We start from the raw sequence: 14,524 nt of genomic DNA, 5'->3' as shown, positions 1-14,524 counted from the left end.
AGTCCAGGCGCACAGACCGAGGCAGCATCCTTTCTCTGGCCCCAACCAAGGTCATTTATCATTCATGGGGCGCGGGGCGGGGGGGGGGGGGGCTGGTGTTGTTTGAGTTGGGGACTGGAGTTTGAGGAAACCCTATCCCACCTTGCAACCCCCCCACCCCGTTAACATCTGAGGAGGGTAGGAGGGACTTGGTTAAGGTAGAGAAAAACACCCCTCCTCCATATATAGGTGTATATATATGTATATACATATATATGCACATAAACATTTAATGTTTACACAATGCACACATAAACATAATAAACATATATAATGTTTATGAGGGAATATATATATATATATATATATACATATATATATATTTTTTTTTCCCCCTGATCAGCACAGCAAATGAAAGAAATGTTCATTCAAACCACCACCAATCCCCTCACCCCTAAAGAGGGGACGGTCACCCTCCCCACAAGCAAAGCATCGGAGCATAAAATGGCTGCAGGGCAAGGCAAGGATGCTTCTGCCTGGGGTGGGGTGGAGCTGAGAGCCAGAGAGAGGGGGGTCTCACCTGGGCTGGGTCCCCGGGGCAGGGGAGTCCCGAACGAGGGCGGGGGTCCCCGGCCGTGAGGTTGGCGGCAGCGGCGACTGCTCCGGGTACCAGAACAAGCGGCAATGCAGACCTGCCCCCCCCTCCACGCTCGGGCCCCGCCTCCGCCCTCCCCCCACCCCCCCATCACCACTGAGCAACGGGAGAGACCATTGTTGGGGGGGGGGGTCGGCAGAAGAAAAGAGGATGGGGAGGGACTCAGGGCTGCAGGGAGAAGTGGTGAAGAGACTAGGAGGTTGTCACAGTGACAGCTGGAGATGACACACAGCCCCTTCCCAGCCCCTTCTAGTTAAAGATGAAAGGATCTAAGGAAGAAATATTGATGTCAAGAAAGCAAGTGGGAAGACAAAAAGGGGGTGGTGAATGAAGCAGCCCCTTCCTCAGCACCCCAGTCCCAGAATGGCAGGACAGATGAATTACAAATCACCTCCCTTCCCCTTCCTCACTGTTCCCAGGCAAACTCCTTTGCACAACCCTCTCCCACATCAGGGATGCTCACACTCCAACTTTACCTGGTTATTGTAAAGGAAGCGAAAATAACAAGGTGTGGTTTCTATCCTGAACTGACAGAGGCAGAAACTCCTGGGTCCCTGCCATCTCTTTCCAGAAACAGTCCAGATTATTTATTTCCATGGCAGACCTCCTCATCCTCCATTACGTTTGCCACAGCAGAGGTTGGAGAAGCTGAGGGATTTAATAGGCCTGACCAAGTGGATGTTATCTCCTTCCACTCATTTGCTCCAGTGACTCAAAAAAAGGACTCCCTTAGTACTCTTCCCCACTGTCTCTTACCACACACACACACACTTCTGCTTCCGGAAGGAATGAATTGGTTTCAGTTCTTCACTTTATCTTCTCTTTGCCCCTATGTCAATAACCTGGGTTTAGAGGTCCAAGACATAACATTTGGTGAAAACATTTCTGCTTCAGAGATGAGGGGAGCAAGATGCTTTGGGGATGTTCATACTGTGTCTACCTATTCTGGGTAAGGCCTTAGGATATCTGGATAGAGCACTGACCAGGGGCTCTGACTTGGGTTCTCACTTCCAACAAGCTGTAAGCTCTTGGACAAGTTCTCTGCATCTCTGAACCTCAGTTTTCTCATCTGGAAAATGGGGGCTTGGACTAGATGCTGTATTGGATCCCTTTTAGATCTAATGGTGTGATTCTGTTCTCCTAAACATGGAGGTTTCAAAATGCTGGAGTATGTTACATGGGGAGGGCTGGCGGGCTGTGTCCCAAGCAATCTCACAGGTAGCATTTGCGGAGTTGAATTTACTACTGACATGGATGTGGGCCTGAGTTTCACAGACTCCAAAGCTACATCTTGGAAATACTCTTGTGCCAACAAAGTTTGCAGTTTACTGAAATATAAAGCCATAGCATGTAAGCATTAATTTATAGTGAGAAATTTAATTGTCACTCAGATTGAAGGAAAACTCAAGTCTGCATGTCCAGCACATTCTCTCCCTTAAACCAAAGCAGAATAATCATGTCAACATGTAAATGCACAATGACGTAACTGAACAGGAGGAGTAGTTGTATCTTTAATGGCATCTGGCCATCCCCAGTAAGGAGTCGTGCCAGTAGGTTCAGAAAACTCTTCTTGGCCACAATTCTCCACCCCCATCTCCACACTATGGGCAGCCTTGCCAATGCTCCTGGACTACTCCAACTCTGATGGTTAGAGCACTCTTTCCAGGATGGCTCTTGGAAAGGCTGCACCCATGTGGGCCTCAGAGACTCTCCCTTTACTAGGCTTTCTTTGCTGACCTCTCTTCAAGTTGGCATATTCTTTATTTAAATATGTTAATATTTTCAGTTAGGTTATAGCCAAGTCCTGCTGGTAGGGAGCCATTTCTTCTGTTTAAGGTGAATTTGCATACTCTCTACATATCCATTACGTGCTAAAATAGAAGTTTTGTACTCTTGGAGAGAAAAGTTGTATATATTTTTCACCTTCTGAGGAAAGACTTCATCATTTTTCCCAGGAACCAAGGACCCATGCACCTCACCAGCCACTTCTTCACAGGCCCCTTTTCTGGGTCCATTAACGTTAGAGTTCCTAGGGGCTCAGTCCTGGGCCCTTTCCTGCTTCCACCTACTCTCTTCCCCTTGGTCACCTCAGGTAATCCCATGACCTTAATGCTGTCCATATGCTATTGATTTCAACAATTACATCTCCAGTCCAGAACTTTCCACCAAGCCCCAAATCAAAACCACCATCTGTCAATTCATCATCTCATAAGTATCTCAAACTGAACAGATCTGTAAACAAACTTCTGAACTACTTCTTCCTCATCTCTTCACCCAGGTGTTCAGGCCAAAAAACTCACAATTATCCTTGTTTCCTTTCTTTCTTTTATTCCTATATCAGCAAGTCTTGTCAGCCCTACCTTCAAAATTCTGAATCTAGCACCTCTCCCTCACTGCCCCCTGGTCTGAGCTACCATCATCTCTTTCCTTGGCTACTGCAAAGCCCTCCTAATTGGTTTCTCTACTTCTAATCTTGAGTCCTTAAAACCCATTGTTGTCAGCAGTAAGGGTGATCCTTTAAAAACAAAACAAATATGATCAGATACTCTCCCAAGAGAAATGAATGCATATGTCCCACAAAAAAAAAAAAAAAAAAGAGAATTACACTGCAGTTCCCTGGTGGCTCAGGGGATTAAGGAACCTGAGTTGTCACTGCTGTGGCTGGGGTTTGATCCCTGGCCCCCAGAACTTCCACATGCCATGGGCGTGGCCCCAAAAAGGCAAATACAAGTATTTTCATTGCAGCTCTATTCATAATAGTCAAAAACTTCAAATATCTATCAGCCAAAGAATGGTTAAACTTGGATAAACAAATTTCAGTGTATTCATATAGAGAATAGTATGCAATAAAACTTGAAAAGAATGAACTACTATAAAACAACTACATGAAATGATCTCACAAAATATTGAACAAAAGAAGCCAGACCAAAAAAAAGAGTACATATAGGATTATAATATAAAGTTATACATAAAGTTCAAGAAGAAGCAAATTAAGACTTCCTGTCGTGGTGGAGCAGAAATGAATCCGACTAGGAACCATGAGGGTGAGAGTTGGATCCCTGGCCTCGCTCAGTGGGTTAAGAATCCAGCATTGCCATGAACTGTGGTGTAGGCTGCAGATGTGGCTCAGATCCCACATTGCCGTGGCTGTTTCGTAGGCCAGCAGCCATAGCTCTGATTAGACCCCTAGCAAGAAAAACTCCATGCGTGGTGGGTGCAGCCCTAAAAAGCAAAAAAAAAAATCTGCAGTGAGAGAAAATAGTGATTACCTGATGAGAATATGCTACATTTTTATCTAAATGGTAACTAAAACTGTACATACATATATAAAAATACACTTAAGATCTGTGTGTTTTTCTGAATGTATTTTATACCACAATTAAATAAAAAGGTTGTTTTTTTTGTCTTTTTTATTTATTTATTTTTTAGGGCCACACCTGTGGCATATGGAGGTTCCAAGGCTAGAGGCCCAATTGGAGCCTAATAGCTGCCACAGCAACGCCGACCCACACCACAGCTCACAGCAATGCCAGAACCTCAACCCACTGAGCAAGGCCAGGGATCCAGCCTGCAACCTCATGGTTCCTAGTTGGAGTCGTTTTCTCTGCGCCAGGACGGAAACTCCTTTTTTATTTTTCAATTGAAGTATATTTGATTTACAATATTGTATTCATTTCTGGTGTATAGCAAAGTGATTCAGTTATGTGTATATTCTTTTTCATATTCTTCTCCATTATAGTTTATCATAGAATATTGAATATAGTTTCCTGTGCTATACAGTAGGACTTTGTTGTTTATCTACATATATTTATAATAATTTGTATCTGCTAATCCCATACTTCTAATTTATCCACCCACCCCCACTTTGGTAACCATAAGTTTGTTTTTGAAGTCTGTGAAGCTTATAAATAAGGCTGTTTGTATATTTTAGATTCTAAATAAGGCTATTTGTATATTTTAGATTCTACATACAAGTGATATCACATGATACTTGCATTTCTCTTTCTGACTTACTTCACTTAGTATGATAATCTGTAGGTCCATCCATGTTGCTGCAAATGGCATTATTTCATTATTTTTATGGCTGAGTAACATTCCATTGTATATGTACTACATCTTCTTTATCCATTCGTCTGTTGATGGACATTTAGGTTGTTTTCATGTATTGGCTATTGTAATGCTGCTATGAATATTGGGGTGCACATATCTTTTTGAATTAGAGTTTTCTCCAGATATTTGCCCAGGTGAGACTGCTAGATCATATGGTAACTCTATTTTTAGTTTTTTAAAGGAACTTCTGTACTGTTTTCCATAGATACTGCACCAATTTACAGTCCCACCAACAGTGTAGGAGGGTTCCCTTTTCTCCACGTAGGATCCACTGTTTTTATCGTATTCTCAAGGGACTGCCTATGGCCTACAAAACATTAAGGACTCATGATCTGGAGCATGCATTCTCAATGGGAGTGGTATTGCGACCCCACCCGCCCCACCCCTAGAGGTCAGAAATTGGTTTGGGGTTGGGAATCTTAGATATTACAATGTTTATGCCTTTCCAAAGGGCCACAGTACATATACAGATACACAACGTTTTGGTGATATTGAATTTTCATGCATGATGAGAGGGCAATGAGGAAAAACTATCAAGGGGTGAGCAAAAACTTTAAAAGTTGAGAAGCCCTAGCTTAGTGAATAACAAACAGCTATGTGAACTGAAGTACAAGTATGAACTTTCACCTAAGTAGTACTAGTAATGCTAGCTCTGTTCAGAGAATTGCTGAGGACCAGAGTCTGAAAAAACTAGAGGGTGGAGAGAGAAAGGAAAGTTTAAGAGAGTCAAACTTAATAACTAGAGGAGGCACTCAAAAGTTGTTGACTGAGGAGTTCCCATCGTGGCTCAGGGGAAACAAACCCTACTTGTATCCATGAGGACAAGGGGGAGTTCCTGTCGTGGCTCAGTGGTTAGCGAATCTGACTAGGGACCGTGAGGTTGAAGGTTCGATCCCTGGCCTTGCTCAGTGGGTTAAGGATCCAGTGTTTCCGTGAGCTGTGATGTAGGTTGCAGTCGCAGCTCAGATCCCGCGTTGCAGTGGCTCTGGCATAGGCCAGTGGCTACAGCTCCAATTAGACCCCTAGCCTGGGAACCTCCATATGCCATGGGCGCAGCCCAAGAAATGGCAAAAAAAGAAAAAGACAAGAGGACAAGGGTTCGATCCCTGCCCTTGATCAGTGAGTAAAAGATGCGGCATTGCCATGAGCTCTGGTGTAGCTCACAGATGCAGCTTGGATCCCACATTGCTATGGTTGTTGGCATAGGCGGCAGCTACAGCTCCAATTCGACCCCGAGCCCAGGAACTTCCACATGCCACAGGTGCAGCCCTAAAAAGAGATTCCCCCCCGCCAAAAAAAAAAAAAAAATTTGATTGAATAAAAGCTCAGAGATTCTGAGAATAATGCCTAAGAATATAGTGGTTCTAAAGAGAGAAGTAGGGAATTCAGCAAATGCATCATTTTACTCTATGATATCAGAAAACAGCCAAAAATACCACACAGGAGCTCATGTGAAAAAACAAGCTAGAAATTTGAGAATCATCAGCATAAGGGTAAGAATCATTGACGTCCTCATCAAGGCTCAGTTAGAAGAATCAATTCATTTGATAGACGACCTAGAGGCAGAAAGGATAGAGACTGGGACAAAGCTTCCCATTGCGTGGGATTGCTCCAGTGCTGGCCCTCAGGGCCAGGATCCAGCTGCTATCTGTGTCAGGTTCCAAGTGCTCCTGGGACCTCAGCTTATGATCACATCAAAGCAAATTTATAGCAGAACTCTGTTTGAAATCAAGAAGTTAGTTCATCCCATTATGACTTAAAAGCCTGACGTCCCTAGCCATTCATGATGTGAACCATCATGTCTGATCTCCCCTCAAGCGTTTGGCATATATAACCAGACATCCACTCGATGACCCAACCTGCACATCTCACAACTCACCGTAAAGTCAACATATCCAAAACTAGCCATCATTTTTATCCTACCCCCCAATTCTTCCTGCTGCATACTCTCATCCTTGATTCCACCTTTCCCTTCATTCACTGTATCCAATCTAATACCAAGTCCTAATTTGCTTTTTAAATATCTCCCCACTGCACCTCTCCACCTTCTTCCTTGCTTCCATCACAGCCCTCATTTAGAACTTCTATCACCTGAACTGTTGCCAGAAGCATAGCTTGTTACCTTGCCCCTCATCTTCATCTCCCTTAGATCTCCTCTCTATAGTGCAACCATGGTTCTAAAACACCAATTTGTCACTCCCTTGCTTAAATCCTTACTGTGGCTTCCCATTATGGATAGCAGCTTCCCAACTAATATGCCTTTGACAATGGCCCTTGGCACTTTGTACTACTAGGCAGAGCCTGGGACAGGTAGAATTCTTAAGCCAATAGCCTCGAGCTTAATTCAGCCTCCTCTCTTTACCTCAGTGTGCTGTTTCAAATGGTTCTGTGCCATGATGTGAAAAGGCGCTGAGAAGCACCTATCTGTGTGAGCTCCCTAACTGGCTCTGACCTCATCCTGCCTCCAACACTGAACAGTTTTAGCTTTAGCAATTATATAATCATGATATTTATCAATCTATGCTTCTGCTCAGAAACATCCCATCCACCTGGAATGAGCTTCTCTTCTTTGTCTGAGAAGCTTCTAACCTTCAAGATTATATTCAAGTATCACTTTTTTCCAAGAAGTTTTCTTGAACTTTTATGCCAGGTTAGATACACTTCCTCGTGTTCTCAAAATATTTTTTCATAATAATCTCTTATCTGTCAGTCTACCACCTTGGTAATGATCAGACAGCAGAACTACCTTCTCCTCTTTCTGTCTTCAGCTGCTGCCTGCACAGAGCCCCTGTACATACCATATTACATGAATGAGAATAATGCAAGAGGAGGGACGTTCCCATCATGGGTCAGTAGTAACAAACCCAACTAGTATCTATGAGGACAGGGTTCAAGCCCTGGCCTCGCTCAGTGGGTTAAGGATCTGACATTGCTGTGAGCTTTGGTGTAGGCAGGCAGCCGTGGCTCCATTTTGCCCCCTAGCCTGGGAACTTCATATGCCATGGATGCAGCCCTAAAAAAAGACCAAAAAAAAAAAAGAAAGAAAAGGAGGGCTAGGCTCTCTTTTTCTTGCCTAGAGTTTAGGAAAGTTTGTGGCTACATAAGCTTTAAAAGAGCTTTAGAAAAGGGGGTGATATAACAGAATTAAATGTGGCAAAAAAAAAAAAAAAGAGAGAGACAGAGAGAATAGGCCATTGGATTTGGTCTAGTTAGTGCTCTAGTTACTGAAAGTCTTGAGCACAGATTTAAATATGATGGAAATTAGATTTGGAAGGACTGAGAACGAGAAGAAAAAAGAAAAAAAGAAAAAATGAAACAATAAGGTACAAATCCCTTACCTAAGATATCTGTTGGTAAAGAATGAAAGAAAATAGGTGCAATTCTCTGAGCTCGCCTGTGTACTCTTCCACACATACGCACATACTTTGTTTCTAATAAACGCTTTTAATAAATACACACAAATGAAAGAAAATGTTAACTGAGTTCCTGTCCCAATTTTAACTCCTTTGCAATCATTTATATGGTTCCAAAGAAAACCACATTAACACAGCATGCTCAGTGAAGTCCAGGTTCCCTCTATATCTCTTTCCTCCCCTCACCATTAGTTTTTGGCCTATCCTTCCATTTTAAAAATACAGACAAAAGAGTTCCTGTTGTGGCTCAACGGTAACGAATCCGACTACCATCCATGGGGATGCGGGTTCCATTCCTGGCCATGCTCAGTGGGTTAAGCATCCAGGGTTGTCATGGGCTGCGGCATAGGTCGCAGATTTGGCTCGGATCCTGCATTGTGGCTGTGGCGTAGGCTGGCAGCTACAGCTCCAATTCGACCCCTAGACTGGGAGCTTTCACATGGGGCAGGTTCAGCCCTAAAATGTAAAGAAAATAGAATAAAAATATAGACAAGCGTGTATATTACATGCCAACCCTTAGATAAGGAAGCACACTATACATTCTGTTCTGCATGTTACTTTCTTCATTTACTATATCCTGGAGATCTCTCCAAAACAGCTAGGTAGAATTTCCCTCATTTCTATTAACTGCTTCTCAGTACTCCATTATATAGATTTACCGATTTATTCAACCAGATCCTTACTGATGGATAAGTGGGTTGTTTTCAAGCTACTATTACAAAGAGTGCTGCAATGAATAGCTTTGTGCATGTTACTTCGTATTTTTGCCAGCATTACCTCAGGAACTTTAATTCTGTTCTCACTTAATAGTCACAATAATCACAATAATCCTTTATCACAGATATTGGGTCTTCATCTTATGTGTAAGTTTAATGTAAAGAAATAACTGCTGTAGTGCACAGCAGTGCAGCAACCACCACAGCACATTACAGAATAAGCCTGTATTTATTTACTTATTTATTTAATTTTATTTTTACAGCTATACCTGCGGCATGCGGAAGTTCCCAGGCCAGGGGTCGAATTAGAGCTGCAGCTGGGGTTTACGTCATAGCCATGACATCACCAGATCTGAGCCACCTCTGCGACCTTCGCCACAGCTTAGTAATGCTGGATCCTTAACCCACTGAGTGAGGCCAGGGATAGACCCCACATCCTCACAGAGACAATGTCAGATCCTTAACCTGCTGAGCCACAATGGGAACTCCCAGAATAAGCCTTTAAACCATGGAATAAACACCCTTATTCTGACCTTACCATTCTTTTCCTATTATACTGACACCTCTTATTAGAGAAAAAGAAGTTGTTTTGCCAAGGAAAACACCACAAAGAATAAACAAGGAGTTAAGTTTTATTTTCTCTGTGCATTTGCAAAGCACTTTGGACCAACATAGAGGGGGGAAAAAAACCTCCTGTGGAAAAAAAATTACACTTACAAAAAAGGCCTGAGAGGGCCTAGCCCCTGCGAGCTACAGCAACTCTGATTGGTCCAAGGAAGTGAAAAGATATTGGGAGGATATAACAGGAGCAAAGACAGTGAGAAATCACTGAGGAAGAGGGCCTCGAAGTGGGCCTCGAGGCGGAACTGGAGGCCGGGGAGTGGGTCTGGGTGGAGGGAGGGGTCCTCGCTGGTAGCCATATGGTGGAGGTCGTGGAGGGCCAGTGTATCCATGAGGGGGCATCAGTGGGGGAGGTCCGCGCATACCATGTGGTGGCATAGGACCAGGGTGACCTGCAGGAAGAGAACGAACTTAGTAAAAACAATTAGGAGATAATTGGGACAAATAGGACAAAACATTGGGACAGTGAAGGAAGAGGAGAGACAAGCAAACAGTGAAAAGAAATACAAGAATGAAAAGAAAGAACACACAGGGGATAAGAGGTGTGACTAAAGAAGCTGCAAGAATATGACACATGAGGACAAGAGAGGTGGCCAGAACCTACTCACCCATGGGCGATCCAAATGGAGGCCCTCGAGGGGGCATGCCCATTGGAGGAGGTCCAGGATGAGGCATTCCAGGTGGTGGTCGAGGTGGTGGCTGCCCTCCAGAGCCAGGGGGCCCAGCATGGGGGTGTCCTAAGCCATGAGGGCCGTGGTGGGCCAGCTGCATCTGAGACATCCCTATGAGAACAAAATAGACACAAACACAAAGGAGACAAAAGAAAATCAGACAAGAGGGCAAAGAAAATGAGGAAGAAAAGAGTAAGGAAAATGAGGCTGGTAAAAAGTGCCCTTATCCTTGACTCCAAACAAGAGAACCAACCAACCTATGATCCAATCAATTCCCAACCACCCAGCTTGCTCCTTCCATGATTTAGGCACTGTACAAGTACTGCAGAAGTATGTAACAAATGGAACGATTATGCTATTGAATAGGATTTGAGAAGGTAACAGAGATACTGCCTGAACCAAGATCCAATTCTGAAAGATAAAGAGGAATTTTTCAGGGGGACAACAAGTGGGAACAGAACATTCTAGGCAAAATGATTAGCACGTGCAAAGCACAAGTACGTCCAAAAGCACAGTATGTTATAGGAAAACCAGTAAGTCGGTAATCAGGAGAATGCAGTTGTGGGAACAATGAGGAGCCAGATCATGAAAAACCTAGAACTGCTATGCTAACAAGTTTGGCCTTTACTCGATAGGTAAAAGGGAGCAAAAGAAGAATTTTGAGCAAGGGTGTGTGAACATCTATATTTTAGAAAAATTACTCACTGAAAGTCGATCGAAGGTAGAGATAATTAGAGTCAAAGTGTCAGAAAATTACTACAATAAATTAGGTGTGGAATAATGAGGATATGAGAGCCTGACAGTGAGGGCTGATGGCAGAGGTATTAATAAGACTTGGTATTAAGAGTGGGGTGTAGTTCCTGTCATGGTGCATAAGGTTGTGCATTTGATCCTTGGCCTTGCTCAGTGGGTTAAGGATCCGGTGGTGCCATGAGCTGTGGTGTAGGTCACAGATGCGGCTCAGATCTGGTGTTGCTGCAGCTGTGGCGTACGTAGGCTGGCAGCTACAACTCCAATTAGACCCCTAGCCTGGGAACTTCCATATGCCGCAGGTGCGGCCCTAAAAAGACAGAAGACAAAAAAAAAAGAGTGGGGTAACAGGGAAGAGTCAAACATAGCTCCCAGATTTCTGAATCAAGCACCTGAAAACTAAGACTACTAGAGAAAGAATAAGGTTGAAGGGCAGGGGTATAAAAGTAGTCATCCATTAAACAGTAAGATTAAGGGTATGGAATGTTAATACCCATGGAACAGCCACCCATCTAGGTGGCATCAGTGTACAAACAATGGGACTGTGCAAAAAAGAGAGCCAGACACAAAAACCTCAGCTGAGAAAAAGAGCCTATTAAGGTGGCTGAGATTGAGGATTCAGAGAGAAAGAGAATCCATAAAAACCAAAAAAGACAAGATTTTCAAACAGGAGGACATGGCCAGTTTCAAGAATAGCAAAGATCAAACAAGATAAGGAGCAGCCTAGACTTGGCATGTAGGTGACTGCTTTGGGGTGGAAGTCAGAGGAAAGAATGGAAGTAAAGGTTAAGAAAACAAAACCCAGCAAGTATAGTTATACTCTTCAGTAAAACTTTAAGAAATGAAAACAGGCTGATAGTTGTTAAAGTAAACAGGCTAAAGTATTTTGTGTTTGTTTCTATAAAAGAATGTCTAGAAGAAAGGAATGTCTAAAGAAAGGGACTCTCTATTATTGTTGAAGGACAGAGAGCAGCAGCATAACTGGTGAAAGAATCCCTTTCCTTCCCAGCAAAGAAAACCCACCTGGATGGGGCATCCCACCCGGTGGGAATGGGTGAGGATGTGAGTGTCCATGTGCAGGATGTCCAGCCCCTGGGGTTCCTGCTGATGGAGGGCCATGTCCTCCAGCCCCAGGAGGCATAGGTGGTGGGGGCATGGCTGGGGGTATCCCAGGTGGAAGGGCTCCAGGAGGCGGTACTGGGGGTGGGAAAGAGCCAGGAGGAGGCATGCCTGTAGAGAAAATAGAAAAAGAGTTATTGATAGTGAGAAGAGAGTACCTTTAGGGGGGCTGTTCCAATCTGGCCTCTAGGCAAGATGAGTTCTTTTCCCCTCCTTCCAGCTCTCTAAAGTCAGAAGCAACTTAGACAACTTCAAAATTCTAGAACAGGAGTTCCTGTCATGGTGCAGTGGTTAACAAATCTGACTAGGAACCATGAGCTTTCGGGTTCGGTCCCTGCCCTTGCTCAGTGGGTTAACGATCCGGCGTTGCCGTGAGCTGTGGTGTAGGTCGAAGACGTGGCTCAGATCCCACGTTGCTGTGGCTCTGGTGTAGGCCGGTGGCTACAGCTCCGATTAGACCCCTAGCCTGGGAACCACCACATGCCATGGGAGTGGCTCTAGAAAAGGCAAAAAGACAAAAACAAAAAAAAATTCTGGAACAATTCAACAATGTTCTTCTCACTGCATCCATTACCTCTCAACCCCTTTCTCATCACCTACTGACTCAATGTCCCCTCCTTTCCAGGTTCTTTTTCCTTCTTCCTGCCCCCCCCCCCCCATTTAAGACAAACATATTCTGAATAGAAAGCTTTACCTGGTGGAGGAAGCCCAGAACCCAGTGATGATACCACAGGATTTGGAGCAGACGGTGGAGGGGGGGCATCTGCAAAGAGCTGATGAGGGCGGTCAGCCTGGGAGAGTGGGTTCTGTGCAGCCAGAAGTCGTTCAGCTGCTGAGCCATGGCGCTCACCCTTGGAGTCCTTCTTGAAGGCATAGGACACAGTGATTGGGCGGTTACAAAGGTACTGCCCATTCATGGCCTCAATTGCTGCATCCGAAGCATCAAATGAAGCAAAATTAATAAAGGCATAACCTTTGGAGTTGCCTGTGTCAGGGTCCCGCATTATCTTGGGGGTTTGTAAGATGACCCCAAAGGCGCTAAAAGTATCATAAAGCAACTTCTCATCAATTTCTGGGTCCAGGTTTCCAATGAAAATGTTGGCTCCCACATCCAGGTTTTTGTTGTGAGCTGATGCCTTGTTCACCCGTATCGGCTTCCCATAGAGTTTGATCATGTTCATGATCTTAATGGCATAGTCAGCATCTTCCTCACTTAAGAACTCCACGAAACCATAGCCTAGGGAAATGGAAAAGAAGAGTTAACTTAAGTGAAGCGATTCAAAATGAGGTACAACTCACCTTCTAAAGTACAAAGAACAAGAAAAAACAATCCTACTTCAACTGAGAATGGTTCCAGAAACAAACTGAGTGCTAAACTTAAGAGAAAGAAAACTTTAGCTTGCTTATTCCAAACAGTTGTGAATACTGCCGGGACCTTCCAGGAGCAGTTTGTTTCCTCAAAACATAACTGCACTTCTTGTGAGTTCCTGTCGTGGCTCAGTGGTTAGCGAATCCGACTAGGAACCATGAGGTTGGAGTTTGATCCCTGCCCTTGCTCAGTGGGTTAAGGATCCGGCGTTGCCAGTGAGCTGTGGTGTAGGTTGCAGACGCCGCTCGGATCCCGCCTTGCTGTGGCTCTGGTGTAGGCCGGTGGCTACAGCTCCGATTCCACCCCTAACCTGGGAACCTCCATATGCCACGGGAGCGGCCCTAGAAATGGCAAAAAGACCAAAAAATAAGTTAAATGAAAAATAACTGCACTTCTTGCCATGTACTCACCTTGATGCTGACCAGTGACTCTATCCTTTGGCATGTGGGTGTTGACTACTGGCCCTGCCTGGAGAAACAGTTCCCACAGCAGTGGTTCGCTAACCTTCTCATCGAGGCCCCCCACGTACACAGTGGCATCTGGAGGACAGGGTTAGGAGGTTAGGACAGAGATGAGAGAAAATAAGGAGGTGACGGGAACATGAAGTCGCAGGCGGTGGAGTTGGGGGTGGAGATGGGGTATTGGAGCAAAGAGAAAAAGAAAAGGAAAAAAAAAAAAGACGTTAGATTATACCTCTATACCGCCCTCCATTCCAGGTAATACAAAATCTTCTTAAATATAATTTAAAGTTCTGGCGCACATTCTCTTTGTAATTTTTTGTGTGCGTGAGTGGGAAGGCAGCAAGGGATGGGACATAGACAACATCACACCTACAGGCCTCAGCCTCTGGGCACCCGTCCATCGCGCCCCAGCAGGCATCAGGCCGGTCTAGCGCCTTTTGGGATGCTCCAATCTCCCGCCCTGGCGGAAACACTGCTGGCTGTAACCTGAGATCCCCCAAACTCCCCTGGGCCCATCCCGGACTTGTCCCCTCCACTCACCCTGGTTCCGTTCGGAGATCGGCCCAGCCGCCATGGCGAAAGACCTCCCGCCGTCTCCAGGCAGCGATACCGCCTCCTGACCGCAGTACTACTTCCACTTCCGGGGCGAAGGCGGACGTA

The 14,524-nt window shown here is 44.7% G+C and overlaps 1 protein-coding gene across 1 annotated transcript; it reads right to left on the bottom strand.

Annotated features, from left to right (window-relative positions):
- Positions 1–9,487: 9,487 nt before the first annotated feature.
- Positions 9,488–14,508, bottom strand: SF3B4 (splicing factor 3b subunit 4). The gene is made up of 6 exons (XM_047784780.1): positions 14,405–14,508; positions 13,814–13,942; positions 12,729–13,271; positions 11,939–12,145; positions 10,103–10,276; positions 9,488–9,886 (listed from the first exon to the last, which is right to left on the bottom strand). The coding sequence occupies exons 1-6, from the start codon at positions 14,436–14,438 to the stop codon at positions 9,699–9,701; spliced, it is 1,275 nt and encodes a 424-aa protein (XP_047640736.1). The 5' UTR covers positions 14,439–14,508; the 3' UTR covers positions 9,488–9,698.
- Between the last annotated feature and the right edge of the window lie 16 nt (positions 14,509–14,524).

This window comes from Phacochoerus africanus, chromosome 6 (genome assembly GCF_016906955.1).
Source record: "Phacochoerus africanus isolate WHEZ1 chromosome 6, ROS_Pafr_v1, whole genome shotgun sequence".
NCBI classification, from domain to species: domain Eukaryota; kingdom Metazoa; phylum Chordata; class Mammalia; order Artiodactyla; family Suidae; genus Phacochoerus; species Phacochoerus africanus.
The sequence above is the reverse complement of the archived record's forward strand: the minus strand, read 5'-3'. Positions and strand labels throughout refer to the sequence as shown.

Excerpts from the sequence above, each read along its gene's own strand:
- SF3B4 (XM_047784780.1), bottom strand. The coding sequence starts at position 14,438 with ATGGCGGCTGGGCCGATCTCCGAACGGAACCAGG. Across the intron at positions 12,146-12,728 it reads TTCTGGGCTTCCTCCACCAG|GCATGCCTCCTCCTGGCTCT; the intron begins GTAAAGCTTTCT and ends TTTTCTCTACAG. Across the intron at positions 9,887-10,102 it reads TCCATTTGGATCGCCCATGG|GTCACCCTGGTCCTATGCCA; the intron begins GTGAGTAGGTTC and ends CTCTTCCTGCAG.